Below are 21433 nucleotides of genomic sequence, written 5' to 3' on the forward strand. Positions count from 1 at the left end.
GACCAGGATAGACAGAAGCTTCCCCACCAACTGCTCATGCCCAGGATAGACAGAAGCTTCCCCACCAACTGCTCATGACCAGGATAGACAGAAGCTTCCCCACCAACTGCTCATGACCAGGATAGACAGAAGCTTCCCCACCAACTGCTCATGCCCAGGATAGACAGAAGCTTCCCCACTAACTGCTCATGACCAGGATAGACAGAAGCTTCCCCACTAACTGCTCATGACCAGGATAGACAGAAGCTTCCCCACCAACTGCTCAATGACCAGGATAGACAGAAGCTTCCCCACCAACTGCTCATGACCAGGATAGACAGAAGCTTCCCCACCAACTGCTCATGACCAGGATAGACAGAAGCTTCCCCACCAACTGCTCATGACCAGGATAGACAGAAGCTTCCCCACCAACTGCTCATGACCGGGATAGACAGAAGCTTCCCCACCAACTGCTCATGACCAGGATAGACAGAAGCTTCCCTACCAACTGCTCATGACCAGGATAGACAAAAGCTTCCCCACCAACTGCTCATGCCCAGGATAGACAGAAGCTTCCCCACCAACTGCTCATGACCAGGATAGACAGAAGCTTCCCCACCAACTGCTCATGACCAGGATAGACAGAAGCTTCCCCACCAACTGCTACTCAGCCTGCCTGCATGATACCCGGATGTGACATGTTGTAACATTACGGCGGGGCTACTTTGGGGTGTTACTTTTTCTAACCCGGTTATATGCCCGCTTTTTTTTGGAATGTTTAACCTTGTGTGTTGGATCCACGCTCACTGGTTTAGATGACAGTAGAAACAAAAGGTTGGATATCAAAGTCGCCTATGGATTGTGGAAGTTCAATGTAAAAATGTGTTTAGAATGTGTTTTGTCACCTAAATGTTAACGCTGTGTGTTTTTGCGGTAACGATTTACAATACGTTTAAATAGATAATTCATTCTGTAAACACTGGGTGTGTCCAGTATTAATATATGAATATCAAGTCGTACTTGTACATACATGCCACCAACTTCACAGTTATTAATTCAGCATGTTTTAAAAACGTAAACCCCGAATATGATCAAGTCAGAAAGAAGCTAAACCAGCGCCTTTCTCACGCCTATCTTAAATTTAAGTCCCTAACAATGATATCCAATATAAAGCAAGGCTCTTAACGTGACAAAACACAGAAAAACACAGGGTTTGCGGGTATAATTGGACCATAGAAATACACTAATAATTTGATACTCAAACCCATTGGCTATCATTGCAAAGCCAGTTTCACTGACAGTGTGAAAGAAGAGAGCCTGGCTCGGAAATGTGTATAAGTAATTTCCATGAACTATTCATTTGGAGGCTACGTGATACGAGTGATGAAGTGACGGCCCCGAGACCTTGACCCTGCCCATGCCATGCTCAAAAAAATGTAGCCTGAAGTCACTTTCTGTAACATCCTAAATAGTTTTTCTCTTTTTATCACATGTCTGAATCCTATTTTCTAACTATTTTTTTCGAAAAATATATTACAATATATCAAATGAATATATATTGAAAACAACCGTCACTTATATTTTGTTAAGCTTGAGTATGCTAATTATCTATGAATGTGTGACCTTTCATCGTATAAATCTTTCACAAAAGTGTTCCCAACTGTATTCCAACCTGTTTTTTAAAACACATCTGTGACGTCATTCCATTGTTTGAACGCTCCATTATTTTTCAGGAATGGAGAGTTGCTTGTCAACTGTACATTATCTTGAAGCAACATTTGAATTAATTTCCACTTGGAACAGACGGAACTATTTTTTTACATTTTTTTACAAGTGAATATTTTTATTTTTTTCCGAAAACATGTGTCGCGAGCGGGGTTCGAACCCGTATGGTTAGATTTGAAAACGTGTAATTTTCAACCTCAGCTACTGCGGCACATGAAGGCATAATGTGAAATTAACTATTAAATATTTTCACAATTTTGCATAATGCTTAAAAGCTCAAAATTATATGTATATAGTTTGTGATAGAGCACGTTACCCACAACAATGTTCATATTTATAGATAGTTAGATAAACCTTTGACGAGAAAAAACAAATAAGGTAACATAAATATCGCTTGTTCGGGGCCCTATATTTCCAATTATACCCATCAGCATGTATTAACAATGTGCAAGCGATTGATAAATACTAGTTTAGGACCCAACACAATTATGAAGAGCCGTGTACCATGCATTGTAAATGTCAACTCGCCACGGAGCTTGGCGCACGTGCAAAAGCGGCAGAGAACGCATTCCTCGTGCATCACGCAAGGTCGACTCACAAGTATAAATACGGACAACAAAGAGTTCTGGTTTATTTTCCAAATATTTTCAACTACAAACTATTTTGTCAAAGTTTAAAAGTAGGGATGAGTTTTAAGTAGGGGAATATCCTCGTAACTCTCCATTCCTTAAAAATGATGGGCCTCGGCCCCTGCGGGGCCTCTGCTCCATTATTTTTAAGGAATGGAGAGTTACTCGGACATTCCCCTCTACATAATATTTCTCGTAATCGTCATCCGTTTCCACAGTCAGTTTCTATTTCACTTGACATGAACTGCCGGACAAACGGACGTATACGCTAATCTTTAATGGTGGTTAATACTGAAACAACCATGAAATAGTTATTCGATGGTGATGTATTTGATATGGGTAATACCTATCCAAATATGTGTGTTTTGGACCTTAAGTTTACAGTGTTTCAGCGACTGTGTTCAGAAAATTAATGTTTTGATAACTTATGTAATTATTTGATCAAATTACATTTTCAAGTCTATACTTTCTTTTACCCGGCATTTTAGTCTGGGCACACTATGCATTTTAATAGCATATTTCGGGAACATATAGATATATTATGTCTTTAATTATGAATTTTGTTTTATTAAATTCCAAGTGCTCTATATACTTTGCTCATTTACAATTTTAATTGCATGAGCAATATAAATCAGTGACAATATTTGAATTAAATTTTATATAAAAAACAAACATGTCACGAAATTGTCGCATTTGCTGCCGCCATGATCACTGCACTAGAATGCCTGGGCGCAAGTAATGTCGAGTAGTAAAATGTCTTGGCGAAGATTGGTACCATTTTTCTTTGAAAAGGCACTAACTATAGAATATTTAATGGCACATTTGGAAAGCTACTATTCACAGTTACACTGTATGCCTGTGTTTAACAACGCCTCTGCGATGAGAAATATATCAAGCGTGGTATATATGCTGCTAGAAAGCTAATATATCATTATTGTCGATGTCTCAGTAGATGACCATGGCGCTGAAGGCATGGGGGTAATAGTATAGTTGAGATGACCAAGACATCAGTGATGACCATGGTCAGTGCTGACCACTAGCTGCGCATACCAAGTTATGGAAATGAGTGTCCGCCGAATCGGCAATGAACCATTATCCACGATGATAAGACGGTTGAACATCTTGTTAGAGATTTATGTATATTTCATAGAATCGTGATTTAATTGAAAACGGCCTTATTCCAATTAATGATGATTATATGGAGATCAAAGGTGCCGCTGTGTTTTATTTCAGAAGGTCGGATGTCAGTAGCTTGACAAGATATTCACCGCTGATTCTGTTCTGTTTTAATTAAATTAACTCACCTTATAGCCGGAGATAGCGGGGTTGTTTATTGAATTAATCTAAACCAAACATAAAACGTAGGCTTTGTATTTATGTCCGTTTTCTGAGACAGATTCGACCGCGGAAATCTTTGACGTGCAGAAAAATCTGAAGGAACTGTTTTATTATTCTAATAAAATAGTTTCTCTGAAAAACGCTTGATCGCCAGAAACTTAAGATCAAAACTCCTGCAATCTACACATGTGGCTCAAATTAGACCGAAGCGAATGAGACACGGTCCATGACATTTTCCTAGATAAGCACGCAACAACAAATGCCCAAACTTGGAAAATGATCCTTGAATATATTAGAGATGTTACCTGGTAGCATACATTGAAAAATATTCAAACCATTAATATGAAAATTACGTTATGAACAAACAGTAAACTAGCTTGACGTTCATGGAATTTGCGGCAAAGCTTTTGATTTTCTCCCAAAATGGCATCCCTACCCCTATACACTTGATAGAAACTAGTAACTGGCCCCAACTCTGCACAACTCATGTGAACCCTACTCCGTACACTTAGTATATAATTTGTCACAACCTGGCACAACACATGCACACTCTACCCACACATACTTGATATATAACTTTTCACAACCTGGCACAACATATGCACACTCTACCCCCCACACTTAGTATATAACTTATCACAACCTGGCACAACACATGCACGCTCTACCCCACACACTTAGTATATAACTTGTCACAACCTGGCACAACACATGCACACTCTATCCACATATACTTGATATACAACCAGTCACAACTTGGCACAACACATGCACGCTCTACCGACACATACTTGATACACAACCAGTCACAACGTGGCACAACACATGCACGCTCTACCCTCATATACTTGATACACAACCAGTCACAACTTGGCACAACACATGCACGCTCTACCGACACATACTTGATATACAACCAGTCACAACTTGGCACAACACATGCACGCTCTACCGACACATACTTGATATACAACCAGTCACAACTTGGCACAACACATGCATACTCTACCCACATATACTTGATATACAACCAGTCACAACGTGGCACAACACATGCACGCTCTACCGACACATACTTGATATACAACCAGTCACAACTTGGCACAACACATGCACGCTCTACCGACACATACTTGATAAACAACCAGTCACAACGTGGCACAACACATGCACGCTCTACCGACACATACTTGATATACAACCAGTCACAACTTGGCACAACACATGCACACTCTACCCACATATACTTGATACACAACCAGTCACAACGTGGCACAACACATGCACGCTCTACCGACACATACTTGATATACAACCAGTCACAACTTGGCACAACACATGCACACTCTACCCTCATATACTTGATATACAACCAGTCACAACTTGGCACAACACATGCACACTCTACCCTCATATACTTGATACACAACCAGTCACAACGTGGCACAACACATGCACACTCTACCCTCATATACTTGATATACAACCAGTCACAACGTGGCACAACACATGCACGCTCTACCGACACATACTTGATATACAACCAGTCACAACTTGGCACAACACATGCACACTCTACCCTCATATACTTGATATACAACCAGTCACAACTTGGCACAACACATGCACACTCTACCCTCATATACTTGATATACAACCAGTCACAACTTGGCACAACACATGCACACTCTACCCTCATATACTTGATACACAACCAGTCACAACGTGGCACAACACATGCACACTCTACCCTCATATACTTGATATACAACCAGTCACAACTTGGCACAACACATGCACACTCTACCGACACATACTTGATATACAACCAGTCACAACTTGGCACAACACATGCACACTCTACCCTCATATACTTGATATACAACCAGTCACAACGTGGCACAACACATGCACACTCTACCCACACATACTTGATATACAACCAGTCACAACTTGGCACAACACATGCACACTCTACCCTCATATACTTGATATACAACCAGTCACAACTTGGCACAACACATGCACACTCTACCCTCATATACTTGATACACAACCAGTCACAACTTGGCACAACACATGCACACTCTACCCTCATATACTTGATATACAACCAGTCACAACTTGGCACAACACATGCACACTCTACCCTCATATACTTGATACACAACCAGTCACAACTTGGCACAACACATGCACACTCTACCCTCACATACTGATACACAGCTGGTCACAGCCTGGCACAACACATGCACACTCTACCCTCATATACTTGATATACAACCAGTCACAACTTGGCACAACACATGCACACTCTACCCACACATACTTGATATACAACCAGTCACAACTTGGCACAACACATGCACACTCTACCGACACATACTTGATATACAACCAGTCACAACTTGGCACAACACATGCACACTCTACCCTCATATACTTGATATACAACCAGTCACAACGTGGCACAACACATGCACACTCTACCCACACATACTTGATATACAACCAGTCACAACTTGGCACAACACATGCACACTCTACCCTCATATACTTGATATACAACCAGTCACAACGTGGCACAACACATGCACGCTCTACCGACACATACTTGATATACAACCAGTCACAACTTGGCACAACACATGCACACTCTACCCTCATATACTTGATATACAACCAGTCACAACTTGGCACAACACATGCACACTCTACCCTCATATACTTGATATACAACCAGTCACAACGTGGCACAACACATGCACACTCTACCCTCATATACTTGATATACAACCAGTCACAACGTGGCACAACACATGCACGCTCTACCGACACATACTTGATATACAACCAGTCACAACTTGGCACAACACATGCACACTCTACCCTCATATACTTGATATACAACCAGTCACAACGTGGCACAACACATGCACACTCTACCCTCATATACTTGATATACAACCAGTCACAACTTGGCACAACACATGCACACTCTACCCTCATATACTTGATACACAACCAGTCACAACCTGGCACAACACATGCACACTATACCCTCATATACTTGATATACAACCAGTCACAACTTGGCACAACACATGCACGCTCTACCCTCACATACTGATACAAAGCTGGTCACAGCCTGGCACAACACATGCACACTCTACCCTCACATACTGATACACAGCTGGTCACAGCCTGGCAAGACACATGCACACTCTACCCTCATATACTTGATATACAACCAGTCACAACTTGGCACAACACATGCACGCTCTACCCTCACATACTGATACACAGCTGGTCACAGCCTGGCACAACACATGCACACTCTACCCTCATATACTTGATATACAACCAGTCACAACTTGGCACAACACATGCACACTCTACCCTCACATACTGATACACAGCTGGTCACAGCCTGGCACAACACATGCACACTCTACCCTCATATACTTGATATACAACCAGTCACAACTTGGCACAACACATGCACGCTCTACCGACACATACTTGATATACAACCAGTCACAACTTGGCACAACACATGCACATTCTACCCTCATATACTTGATATACAACCAGTCACAACGTGGCACAACACATGCACACTCTACCCACACATACTTGATATACAACCAGTCACAACTTGGCACAACACATGCACACTCTACCCTCATATACTTGATATACAACCAGTCACAACTTGGCACAACACATGCACACTCTACCCTCATATACTTGATACACAACCAGTCACAACTTGGCACAACACATGCACACTCTACCCTCATATACTTGATATACAACCAGTCACAACTTGGCACAACACATGCACACTCTACCCTCATATACTTGATACACAACCAGTCACAACTTGGCACAACACATGCACACTCTACCCTCATATACTTGATATACAACCAGTCACAACTTGGCACAACACATGCACACTCTACCCTCATATACTTGATATACAACCAGTCACAACTTGGCACAACACATGCACACTCTACCCTCATATACTTGATACACAACCAGTCACAACGTGGCACAACACATGCACACTCTACCCTCATATACTTGATATACAACCAGTCACAACTTGGCACAACACATGCACGCTCTACCCTCACATACTGATACAAAGCTGGTCACAGCCTGGCACAACACATGCACACTCTACCCTCACATACTGATACACAGCTGGTCACAGCCTGGCACAACACATGCACACTCTACCCTCACATACTGATACAAAGCTGGTCACAGCCTGGCACAACACATGCACACTCTACCCTCACATACTGATACACAGCTGGTCACAGCCTGGCACAACACATGCACACTCTACCCTCACATACTGATACAAAGCTGGTCACAGCCTGGCACAACACATGCACACTCTACCCACATATACTTGATATATAACTTTTCACAACCTGGCACAACACATGCACACTCTACGCACACATACTTGATATACAACCAGTCACAACGTGGCACAACACATGCACACTCTACCCACATATACTTGATATACAACCAGTCACAACGTGGCACAACACATGCACACTCTACCCTCATATACTTGATATACAACCAGTCACAACGTGGCACAACACATGCACACTCTACCCTCATATACTTGATATACAACCAGTCACAACGTGGCACAACACATGCACACTCTACCCACATATACTTGATATACAACCAGTCACAACGTGGCACAACACATGCACACTCTACCCTCATATACTTGATATACAACCAGTCACAACGTGGCACAACACATGCACACTCTACCCTCATATACTTGATATACAACCAGTCACAACGTGGCACAACACATGCACACTCTACCCACATATACTTGATATACAACCAGTCACAACGTGGCACAACACATGCACACTCTACCCTCATATACTTGATATACAACCAGTCACAACTTGGCACAACACATGCACGCTCTACCCTCACATACTGATACAAAGCTGGTCACAGCCTGGCACAACACATGCACACTCTACCCTCACATACTGATACACAGCTGGTCACAGCCTGGCACAACACATGCACACTCTACCCTCACATACTGATACAAAGCTGGTCACAGCCTGGCACAACACATGCACACTCTACTCACACATATTAGACCACACACATATCACTGGCTCCACACGAAAATAAAACAGGCTATAGACATACACGGAATTCGCATTAAGACAATGTCTGTACATGGACAATTAATGCTTCTCGTTTACAAAGAAAGACGGAGAATTAGCGTACCAATATAAATGTACGACAAACATTTGTATCTTACCTATCAACTTTGATTTTGTAGTCAAGAATCCCGCTTACTAATCGTGATGCATATCTGAAAATACAGAACAAACACTTTACGTCAAATATGAGATTCCTAAATTTCGACACATAAATTGTTATGTGCATATTAGAGGTAAGATTATCCTCATACAGGGTGCTTTGTGGGAGAAAAGAAGGATTAGACCTTTTTATCACTGACGGTTTATTCAGCTGACGTGAGCGGTATGTGAATGACGTACAGGGTCACGTCATCGATTCACATGTTATTAATACATACACTGCAAACCAGACTGCCTTTTTTGACGTCAGGATGACGTAGCAGCATTTTAGTGAGCATTGCCCAATGGTAACTGTGGATATGTATGATGGTGCTTATCCCCAGTCAAACGAAACACAATCTCGATGTACCATGTGATGCGCCGCACTCAGCAATATTCCAGCTATATGACGGCGGTCTGTAAATAGGCGAGTCTGGACCAGACAATGCAGTGATTTCAATCGTGCGCATAGATCTACCCAATTGGGATATAATGGCATGAATCAACCAAGTCAGCGAGTCTGACCACTCTATCCTGTTAGTCGCCTCACACGACAAGCATGGGTTGCTGAAGACCAATTCTAACCCGGAATCTTCACGTGACAACATGTCTTACTGATATACGGAACTAGATAAAGCAATATGAGTATTAGACAAACAAGAACTGATTCAAATGTTGGAATGCAATTTTCGCCTTCTCAGAACACATTAAAAAGATGGTACTCTTTAAATGCATTTTAAGACAATACCGACAAAATCAGGAGGTGCGCAACAGGTTAGAGGTTGGTATCATCGAACAGCCAAGGTGCAACACATTTACAACACAATCACAACACAATTACATCACTATTACATGTGTCAAGTGCAACAACACAAGTGAAAACATATCTCACCTCAGCTGTTCTCTCTGGTGATGGAACTTATTTCGGGGAAACACCATGCCCGGGTTGGAGTTGATGGGAAGGGCAAGGCGGACCTTCAAGTACATGTCATCCAGCCACCAGTCGTAAGCCTGGACGTAGAATATGTCTCGTCAGAACAGCCTCTGGGCCATGTTAAGTATTGGTATGTCACCGCATCACCATCTTTTCTAATGTACTTATTTGTAAGACACATCTTTAATTACTTCTAAGTGCCATTAATAGTCCCCTGCATTCGAAATGCAAAAACCTTTGAACTTGTTGTAACAGTTTAATTCTCAACGTATTGCCTTTTTTATGTACATGTAAGCAGATGATCATACAATGTTACATCATAACATATATACCCAGTTTTCTTTGTTGTGGTAGGCTTGAATGAGGCAATCCTGTAGCATCTCCCCCTGTCCGCCTGGCTTTCTGAACTCGTCCACGAGGTATTTGGTTTTGGCAAATTGTAGGGGGGTAAGAACAGGCTTCATCACTCCCAGGTATTTGTACAGGGTCGACTGCAGAGGAGGGACAGGCAACTTCGGAAGAGGTTTCTGCAAGTTTGAAATACATACTCTTCAAACATGTACACAAGTAAGTCTTGAAAGTGGTTTGATTGAGTGGTATTTCCCAACTTGGAGCTGTATCAAATAAAAAAAAGCTGCATATGAAAAACACATTTAATGAAGTTAACATCTATATTATATATATATATATATATATATATATATATATATATATATATATATATATATATATATATATATATATATATATATATATATATATGGCATGTGTTTAATGAGTGACAAAACAATGACAGCCACCGACATTCATGGAGAACGTACAACAAACTAGAAGTCACTTGTCCTTGTCAGTATCGTCTTTAGTTCAAGAATTCTGTGATCATCATAGATAATGTGTCGTTGATAGTATATAACTCGTTGATAAATGATGCATATTTTCTGTTTGTCCACAATTGTCAATGATGTTATCTTCCAGTGACAAGATAAGAAGTTAATTTCGTACTGTACTACAATTAGCTGCAGATCCAAATACATGTAGTAATAGTATTTAGGCACGTGTGCAAGAAAGAACACAATTTAGTAGAAGTGAATTGCAGTAGTTAAAAAATGTCCGAGTGGATGTAATGAGATACCTCTAGTACTTCCACGTTACGAGAAAGTCTTTGGGTCTAATGGCGTAGCAAAACAAATAACTCCTTTATCCTTTAAAGGGGAACTGGTAGTGGAGGAGGACTAGACTAGTACATCAAGTGTGCGGTTGGTTACGCTAATGACACAGACACAAATGTCTCAATGTCACACGTGGTACGTACTAACTACATCGTCTGGACCTAAACTGAACATAGTCTCCATTTAATCAAATATGACATAGCTGATACCGACAGTGTTATGCCTTCACATACCACCATACAAAACTATGTGTTTGGGGGTATGTAAGTATAACATCGTCACTTACTTTATACGCCCGATCAGTTTTTTTCGCAAAAAGGATTCAGATGCAAAGCATATAAATTTCTTACAGGGATGAGAATGAGAAATCGTCGCGTAACGCTTCAACTTGTCACAGCTCAGTGTTACATTAGCATAATTAGATAATGTAAGTGTCTGGTATATCTGTGCTCGCGCCTGTGACATCGATCTTACCCCTATTTTACATCCTGCAAATGGTGCCATTTTGTTTGAATATGCCAAGAAGCCTTGTCCTTTTCGAAATAATGGTAGAGGTGCTTAAATGGTTAACATCCATGGCGTCCTTTAGACTCACAAGAATGTTTTTTAAACTAATTTGTGAAATTTGATATGTGCCGCGACAGTAATTTAATCAACTCTTGTGATGTCATTAGATTGAACAGCGAATGTGTCTAATTGTATAGTTTGATACGTTAATTCAATAATCTGTATGGATATTGAAACATTAACGATACACTACTGGAGTATGTAGAAGTTGCTGCAATAAATTGTTTTAAGTACATATTACATGTAAACCTTGATATGCAATCATAGACAATGTCAGGCAATAATATAGAAACAAGAACATTTGGTATCTATGTACAATGTTAATCTACATCCACCGTGACCTTTAGGTGGTGTGCCGTTTCAGACGCTGGGACTATCATTATGAAAATGACTAACTTCAAAGAATAGATTTGTTAAACGTATATTGGATATCTGTTATCTCCGTCAACGACGCTATGTAGTTTCAGATATATTCTCCGACATGAATATCGATTTCTGTTTGAATAATGAGTGGTTTGATCTGACAGCAACTGACATCAAAGTCATGAATGAAATGAGTATCAATATCTATCTTTACTTGACTTTCTTGCAGTCGGACAAGCGCATTTACCCAGTGCATGAATCATATTCTACATCAATCAATACAAATGCACGATGATGTTTGGAAAGTTGCTTTTATAAGATTCCTTCAATTATACGCTCCGCTATAGGAATCAATACAATAACATTCGTTAATCCAATCTAAACTTTTCGGTTTTCTTAACATCTCCATATCAAATTATTCATTGGATAACTGAGTTTGGAGAGGGTCTATCTGGGCTCATCGTTCTAATTGGCGTCGTTTAGTATTCTGTAATACACTCATTCCTGGTCCATTCATGCAACATGTGGCTTTCCATAATGGAATATAATCAAAATGAAGTTTACATTACCGCTAATTGAATCTGAGGGTGAAGTAGTTTCAAAATTCAAATAAATCCACATTTTGAAACTTCCAGTTAAATGATATAAAAACGGCAACTACGAACTAATAACCATAGCCTTAAACGAATACTAAAACCTAGGAAATGAACATATAGAGTGGGATTTTAAAATTTAATGTAACCATTAGAAAACAACAAAAACTTTCCATAACACAACATCTGGAAACTACAGTTAATCTCTCGCCCTCCTCGCCGGCCCCCCACGTAGGACAGAACAGTTCCTCTTAGTCGTGTATTGATTTTTCAAAACCAACATTTGCTCAATTTTACAGCTGAAGACCTTGCAAAATCTTGTAAGAAGCAAGCGTTCATCTGAAAGGAATACGTCGGAGCTTGGTTCAGGTCTGCCCAAGGCATGAGGCAAACCATCGATTTGGACAGAGCGCTGCAGCCAAGCACACCAAAGTAGTTTCTTGTGTTGAACTTGGGGAAAAAGAAAGTAGGGCCTCCTGACCATTAATCTAGTCTCTGCTAGCCCGCTGACAAGTTTTTCGGGTCGTTGGTCTTGTGGGTTAATAAGATGTTGTTGTAGCTTTGCAGGATTGACAGAGAGTCATGGAAGGTTTTGGATGAATATCAGGTGTAATCTCACATACCAGAGAGGAATTTTAAAGTGGAACTTTCATTAAAAGTAATTGACAGTAACCTGTCGTCAGAAGTGACCATGTTTTCACGTACACTGGTTTATGTTTAAGGATCTTGATGTGAGGGACTCGCTGGCACATTGAATGTAAAACATATACTTATTTATCAATATCAACAAACTTATATAATCATAAACGAACACACGAACGTGCAACCTTCTTTTTTCGTCAACTACATTGTATATCTGGACAGTTAATACTTAGAAATATGAACACATGTCTTCAGAATTTATATCTCAAAACAGAATGTGTGTTACATATTGAAAGTAACATCCATATTAACGAATTATCTCAACCTAAGCTAACACACCAGCACACTTCGATTATTCCGATTAAGCCTGACTTGTCGCATTATCTCCCTTGGGTGACCACAAATAGAGTTTGTCGATTACATGATCTTCATAACTTCAATCAAAGTGTTTACCGTCCAGTACCTCAATCAGTTCCTTGTTGTGAGCCCTGGCCATACCAAACAACCCCCCTCCCGGCCCATAATGAAGACGGTTGATGCGATGGAGAATAGGGGAACAAAGTTCATTCATTAGAATGGTCGATTGTAGGATAGTCAATCGAACACAATTAAAAGCCAAATTATAAGGTTTGTGCAAAGACCGGTGGACAATTACAAATCCGATTAGGCTAGTTAGACATCAAGGCTGGTGTATGGCCACCATGTAAGCCTACAAGACGCCATATTGACAATGATGACGCCAATACACGTCATCAATATGTGTATAGAAGCTTCATTAGCGAACCATTAGGTCGCTGATTGAGATTTACGCGGACAGAGATCAGATGTCAAGTATATATGCATTATTTTTATTAGACGATATATGTCTGAGTTGCCAATAATGTCCTACCTTTCAATTATACGGATTGATTTTTTTAGGACACACCTGACAAAAAATGACTCTTTGTCACCGAAGAAAAACAGGAGAATTGCAGCGAATGGGGAGATGTGTGAACGTTATGTTTCACCAGCTGCATTTCATCAACTTATATTAATATCAAATACCATTCAAAGTCAAAGTTAGCAAACATTTCTTAGGCATTTGTCAACATTAAATTAAGAATCTGAAACATCTATCGGAATTGTTTTGTAGATTTATTTGACTCAACTTGCCGTTCATCAAAAGTGTATAGTCCCTATCTAACATGTTTATGTATAGTCTTTCACTGGACAGTTTGTCATGTTGCTCTTGTACCACCGTTGATGAAGTTCAGAAATGAATGAATTTGAATCTGAATCAACGCAGTTACGTTGACACCAAGTTGATCATGATTAGGATACGTGTGTAAAATTAGGCTTCATTCTACTCTTGTTACACGATGTCTTGTGTGTTCATATTACCATTTATATCTATTTATATTTGCGTATTGAGGGGAAATAAATCGGGTGTTGTTTAATGTCTTCATGCACATTAAGTCTAATAGTGAACATGACACTCTTATCGTGTCGATATGAAATATCTCAGTACTTCGTGCTCACTTCCGCATGACATCTAAGCTCCTTGTGTAGGACGTGACATAACGCTAAAAAACGATGCTATGAGGCACGTTCTCTGGTCTATATCATACTCTAGCCAAGGCGTTTGTTCCCCCATGGCAACAAGGAAATATGATATTTACACGAAGTGTTAATTCAAGGTGGGCTGTTTTAGCTTTGATTTTGTAAACTAAGATGTGACACAGAACCAAGCAACTTAACCTAATAGAGAAATGACCAGTAGAACCCACCACGCAACACTGTGTAGTGTGTGCTGGAGGCTGCATAGCGTCTTGTTTCAACACGACCGCATTAGATGATAAAGAATAGAACAACAGCATCCACGTCGTTTAAAGCAAGTCTCCCTCAGGTTGTTTTTAAATTTAAACTCATTTTGGAATCCAATGTCATAACTGATGAATTTAGTAATCCAAAATATATATGTAGGACTAATGATATGAACACAGTATATTCACACTCGATGTTTAATCTATCATGGAGTTATTGATAACATAAACGCGTTCGTAATCACAACTTTCAAAATTGCCTATTATGATGTTATGAGACTCTAGCTTTTTATGAAGTTGTAAAATACAGCGTATTTAAACTTCTTTTATTTGTGTCTTGAAAAGATCAGAAGTGCTACACAGACTGTTGCATTGGACACTAACGTGCTATATATTTCTCATGGCGCCGATAGAAGTTTTACATCACATTTTCCTCAGCACCAGATTGCGACCAATTCAAAGAATTGGTTTTCAGGCAATCAAACAAGCATTTCCTGTAAATCTGTAAATTACGTCCCCGACAATACAATTATCAAAAGCTTCGATGATTTCTTTCATGCAATGGGTTTTCGTAACCCTATTAAAACCAGTTATAGCCCAATTTGTGTCGATTCACAGACACGCCGCGGCATATAAGGCAATTTAAAGGTCTTTAGACAGATTCTGGTAAACAGATTTCTTCATTATGGCAATTGGAAATGATGTAAATACTACTGCATTACGTCTGAGATATTAGGAACCAAATGTCTTTTGATGTGTACTGTCCGCAGAGAAAGATAACTGGCGTGTCTGTGGACGCTATGTATTGATTCTCGACATAAAGGGGTCAAAGTTAACACATACACCAACTATATCAGCCACACAAATATCCATAAAAAGCAGTTAAAAATGTATTATGTGTGACAATATATGCTTTGTGCAATCAACTAGCGACGACGAATAACGATATTGGTCATATCAACAGTCTACGTCATAATGTTTTGGTTCCCAGTATTCTTGGTTTGAAAAGTTGAAGTATGTTTCTGTTTTTCAAATCATTTCATGGTAAGAAATAATTATTCTTTTAAATGAACAAATGTATGGAATGAATTAATTACATTTCTGCTTATTAAAGTAATTACATCTTTATAGTCGTAATTATATCGCGACTGTATCTATGCTCCGCACTTGTACAGTATAAAGTTCACAACGTATGTCACAGAATAGAGTACACGCGTAATTACCGCCCAGGAAGCACGTATTCACTGGCGGTTAGGTAAACAAGCGTTCATTTGCGTGAACCGTTCGTACTTGCGAACATCAGCGATATCAAAGAATGACATAAAATTATGGCTGTTATTGGCGAGTTAGGGTTCTATTAAAGAAAATATTTGTGAGGAATCGAAACAAGTCATGGGCGAGCTGCTGCTTTCAAGTCTTTCATTATTACGGTGAGAAAATTAATCATGTGCGAGAATATTGTTTCCCCCGCAGTAGCAGCTTCCCCGAAGTTACGGTGTTGACCGACGGGCACCGAATCATCCATTACTCTGACATCACGTGATTTATTATTTCATCCACGGCAGCAAATTGCAGGGTAGCAGCACATAAAAATGACAGGGAGATAGTAATGATTTCAGGACGAAATCAATAACGATGGAGAAATTATCCCAATGCCAGCACCGAAGCCCATCAACTGTCGTCACTGTCCGTAACGTCTTCGTAACAAAGTCTCGGGGTTTCACGTTTCTGTGTTAACGGTAATTACGCTGATGATGATAGACAAGCGTGTATTTCATGACGTCAAATCTCAGCTGAAATTGGCATGGGGAAGCTGTGATTATCTGCAGAATTTCGTTCCCAGATTTATTTTAAAACGCATCTCTCATTTTGGGAACAATGAAACACTGTTTCTAGCTGGGCAGAGTACCAGAATGTTGGGGGGTGATGGGAACAGTACTGTTATAACTGCCCCTCGTCGCCATGTTCGCAATTATGTACTCAATCTCAGAGGGAACGCACTATTTCTGAAATAGAACCTGATTTAATTTTCGGATGCTGATGTATCTAAGTTTCACCATTTTGATGTTAAAGGGACGAAAGGAGATCGGTGGCTACATAAACGAGAATGGGCTATATTCACATTGCATCACATATGTTTGTCATTTACGTATTTAAAACTTACAACAACATAGACAGTTTTCGGCCAATCACCGTACGTCTCTTGCTACCAAAGGGAACGCTTTTTGTTTTCGCACAATGGAGACACGGAGAATGGACGACTGACTAGCTCATATTTGACTAAGGAATTAAATATACGTATTACAATTCGGATAATGTATGGATCAGTTTGGATATGTGTGTCTATTTCGCAATGGCAACCAGAAATAATTCTGAATCAGTATTATACGAAATAGTCTGGGAGACATTATGGAATGAATCAAAATCTGGTTTGCTTGTCTTCACTCAAACAGTACCGCTCACCGGCGTGCACGCTTCACTAGAATCGTAACAAGAAATGTTGTACCGTACAGTGATGGAAAAGAATACAGACTGCACATGATTACGTCATATACAAGACTGATCTCATAAAGGTACTGTAATGTCGAGATGTTTATGTCATCGAATAAACAAAATGACAAATATGTAGGAAATATATATGATTCCAATACAAAAATGCATCTAATGCATTCATGGACTTGATTGTAACTCTGTAAACCGTTTTAAGTTATTGTCTTCAGGGCAAATCAATAATATTGTCCTCACGACATCTACTTTCTTTTACTATCAAGTCTTCATAGTTCTTTAATATTGATGTCACCAGTGTATTGAGAAGGTCAGGTCGAACAACACGAGAACTGTAGGGTGACACTCAGCCAACCATGCAAACACTCAACTATTGTTATATCGAACAGGGTTATCTTCACAATTTATTTGTCTCGAAAGCGGTAACTACCCTGTAAAATGTGTTTAAATCCTAAACACAAATCATAACACGTTCCTTGTCCCATAATTTTGACTTGTTACGGATTGTGTTTACCAGTTTATCGTTTTAAGGGTCTAACTGTGTGACAGACCCGTATACCCCTTGAAATTCATTATATGTAATTTTGAGGGACGCTTTTTAGCGTTTTAAGGGTGTGTGGAAGTAGTGGGGGTCGGGAGGGGTCGGTGTAACTAAAAACTGGGTGGTCTGTCGTAGTAATCAGATGTGCATTCATTCTCTGTTTCCGTTTCCCGTGTGAGAGGAATACAACAACAACAACAGCAGCAGCAGCAGCAACAACAACAACAACAACACCAACAACACATTTATGATACATACACAACACTTTTAAAAACTCGGCGATATACGACCTTGCACCCTCTCTCCGCTACCACCTGTGCTACAGACACTGTTGTCGTCACAAATGTCAGTTTTCCTATCACGCACGGTGTATACGCATAGTTTCCTGGGACGAACACCTGTTTATCAAAATAATGTCTGTCGAAATTCTCGTGAACGTCAAGATGTGGATATTTTTTTCATATGTTTGATGTTACCAAAATTCACATTTTTCGCGAACTTGCCTCCAACTTGCCTTAGACATTCCTAATGACGCCCTGTGTAACGTTCGTACGTTTTACGAGAATTAATGAATTGTAATTGTTACCGGTCTACAAAACCTTGCTTACACTTCTCGTCTGTGTGCAGTTAGTCAAGTCGTATGTACCAGACCAACAATTGTAACGATAACACGAGACACGGAGTTTTTTCACTGTGTTCTTGTTGATTGGCTTGGAAAGGTTCACAGGGTAGAACAATCCATGCATATTATATAGTGCAAGTCTATTCTAAAATAATACTTTGTCAAGTATCGATGTAAACAACTAAGGGACATGGCAAGGGGTCTCCCTGCCTTTAATACACATGCTTCTTATCAACAAGATGACGCAGACTGAACAGTTGGTGCCACTACATCATACATTTTTATCAGGGGCAATTGCGGAATGACCTGACAATGTTACAGTTACCGTCACAATTGTTCCATTATTCCTTTCTATGAAACTACTGAATGTCGATTCACACACCTACACACACACCTACACACACACACACCTACACACACACACACCTACACACACACACACACACACACACACACACACACACACACACACACACACACACACACACACACACACACACACACACACACACTCAAACACACACCTACACACATAAACACACATAAACACCTACACACTACATGTCTCTCTCTCTCTCACACACTAACAGAGCAAAACCAAGCACACTGGCTATTCGGTAAGATAGTAGTAGAATAAGGATATGATCTGTAATACGTTGTATATCATAGTTCACATAAAGTTGTACATATCCCATTGCCAGCTCGTAGGGGTTTTATTACATTAATTCCCAAACAGAATCCTACAGCGATGGATCCGTTAATGAGACGCCAGGGACAACTGGTCCCACGTCCAAGACAAAGGCCATGATTACAGTGATGATTGCATCACATTGCCACGATTGTCGTCATTGCAGAAAGTAACACATCTTCCCACAACAAATACTAAAACTATGTCCTAGTAGTTTAAATCAATGTCGTTGTCAAAACAAGAGACTGTGCCATGCGCAGGTTCAATGTCAACGCGTGCATCTATCAATGACTTACATAACGAACAATATTCATGTCTAGGGATTAAAATATATAGACCCTGCTAATAAGTTAATTCTTCAGCAAAATTTTGTATTACCTAAATGCCACTTTTTGCTAAATATATGAAATATGCGCCACATTGATCGCCATGCAAATAAATCCTCCCGGGTAGAACTCACGCTTTCCGTAAAAGGCGACTGTGTATGTCGCTGGATTTGTTGACTTGGTTGATGCATGTCATCGTATCCCTGAAGCGTGGATCGATGCTCGTGATGTCAATCACTGGTTTGTCTGGTCCAGACTCGATTATTTACAGATCGCCGCCATGTGGCTGGACTATTGCTGAATGCGGCGTTAAACAACAACAACAACAACAACAACAACAACAACAACAAACAAATAAACCCCATGTCTTTAGCAAGCGTTACAAGGACATATTTCCATCACCAAGTCCCGACACGAATGTAATAAGTCTTTGTCTGTAATCTATATAAGACAATTAATCGGTTCATCTATTTAAAGACATCATACACTGACAAGCCGACTCGCCCTCAACGTGCAATGTAATGAGTTGAATGTGACTGGTTACAACTTACCGTCAAGTCCCATTCCGGATGTTCTCCGGTCCCATTTCTTGTGTTAGACGAAACCCTGGCTCCTGCATTGCCGTTCATGTTTGAAGCCATAGTCTGTTGAAACTTTCGGAGAAGGCCCGAGAGGAAGTTTCTCCGTAGGACGATGTCCGCAACCAAGGACTTCCCCACACTTCAAGAAGCGGATTGCTGCGACCCTTGAAACATAGATGGAAAAGAATGTTCACAAGTCCTTGTACATAGCCATATCCGACTATTATAAATAAACACAAATGTTCTTGGTTAGCTTCCCACGATTCCAATACACGCTTGAAGGTTGTATGTGGAATTTGTCAATATACACACGCAAAGAGAGGAAGGAAGCCTGGTATGTGGAGCAATGCTTGTTATCGATTGGCACAAACAGCCAAGACTCATGGTAAGTTTACGTGGGAAGTAACGGGTAGATTCTACCCAAGATATGACGTATTTCAGGAAGTTAATTTTAAGGTGTGTATCGCGGATTAAGTCCTCATTTGGACAATTCTGAAAACAAAAAGAGGGGGTGTATAAGGGGGGTATCGATTGTTCCAAGGTGAGAAACAGCTTTATTATTCCTTCAACACGACTGAGCGCGTGGGTTCAATATGGTATAGAACAACCCATATGCCTGTCGACGTCTATAACAATGTCCTAATCAGGACCATCACCCAATTCTCATCTCTCTCTCTCTCTCTCTCTCTCTCTCTCTCTCTCTCTCTCTCTCCCTCTCTCTCTCTCTCTTATTTTGCCTGAAGCACATAGCCTTATTTATATAGATACTAGGAACACCATTTAGACTGCATACGTATGTCATCGAAACCTGCATAGGCTGCTATATATATTCAAAGTAAACAGTCTTAGGGGGACCAGGTGGCTTATATGTTGAAAATTAACAGCCTCAGGGGGACCACATGGCATATATTTGAATATAACCCCGCCTTATTTGGGACCAGATGGTACATAATTTTAGAAATAGAATAGGGGGGACCGGATGGTATATATTGTAAAAACCAGGGAGACCAGATGATATATCGATTTAGGGAGTATATATATATATATCATG

At 40.1% G+C, this 21433-nt stretch overlaps 1 protein-coding gene across 1 annotated transcript in view; it reads right to left on the bottom strand.

Moving 5' to 3' along the window:
- LOC139469132 (choline O-acetyltransferase-like) overlaps nt 1-20662 on the bottom strand; it is a 40097-nt gene extending 19435 nt beyond the window's left edge. The window contains exons 1-4 of the mRNA XM_071251269.1: nt 20353-20662; nt 10316-10510; nt 9942-10060; nt 9010-9063 (exon numbers count right to left, since the gene is read on the bottom strand). Coding sequence (XP_071107370.1) covers nt 9010-9063; nt 9942-10060; nt 10316-10510; nt 20353-20442 — 458 coding nt within the window. The 5' untranslated portion in view covers nt 20443-20662. The remainder of the gene's footprint in view (nt 1-9009; nt 9064-9941; nt 10061-10315; nt 10511-20352) is intronic.
- Between the last annotated feature and the right edge of the window lie 771 nt (nt 20663-21433).

The sequence above is a fragment of the Haliotis cracherodii genome, unplaced genomic scaffold, assembly GCF_022045235.1.
Source record: "Haliotis cracherodii isolate W230 unplaced genomic scaffold, xgHalCrac1.p SCAF_2, whole genome shotgun sequence".
Taxonomy (NCBI): Eukaryota; Metazoa; Mollusca; class Gastropoda; order Lepetellida; family Haliotidae; genus Haliotis; species Haliotis cracherodii.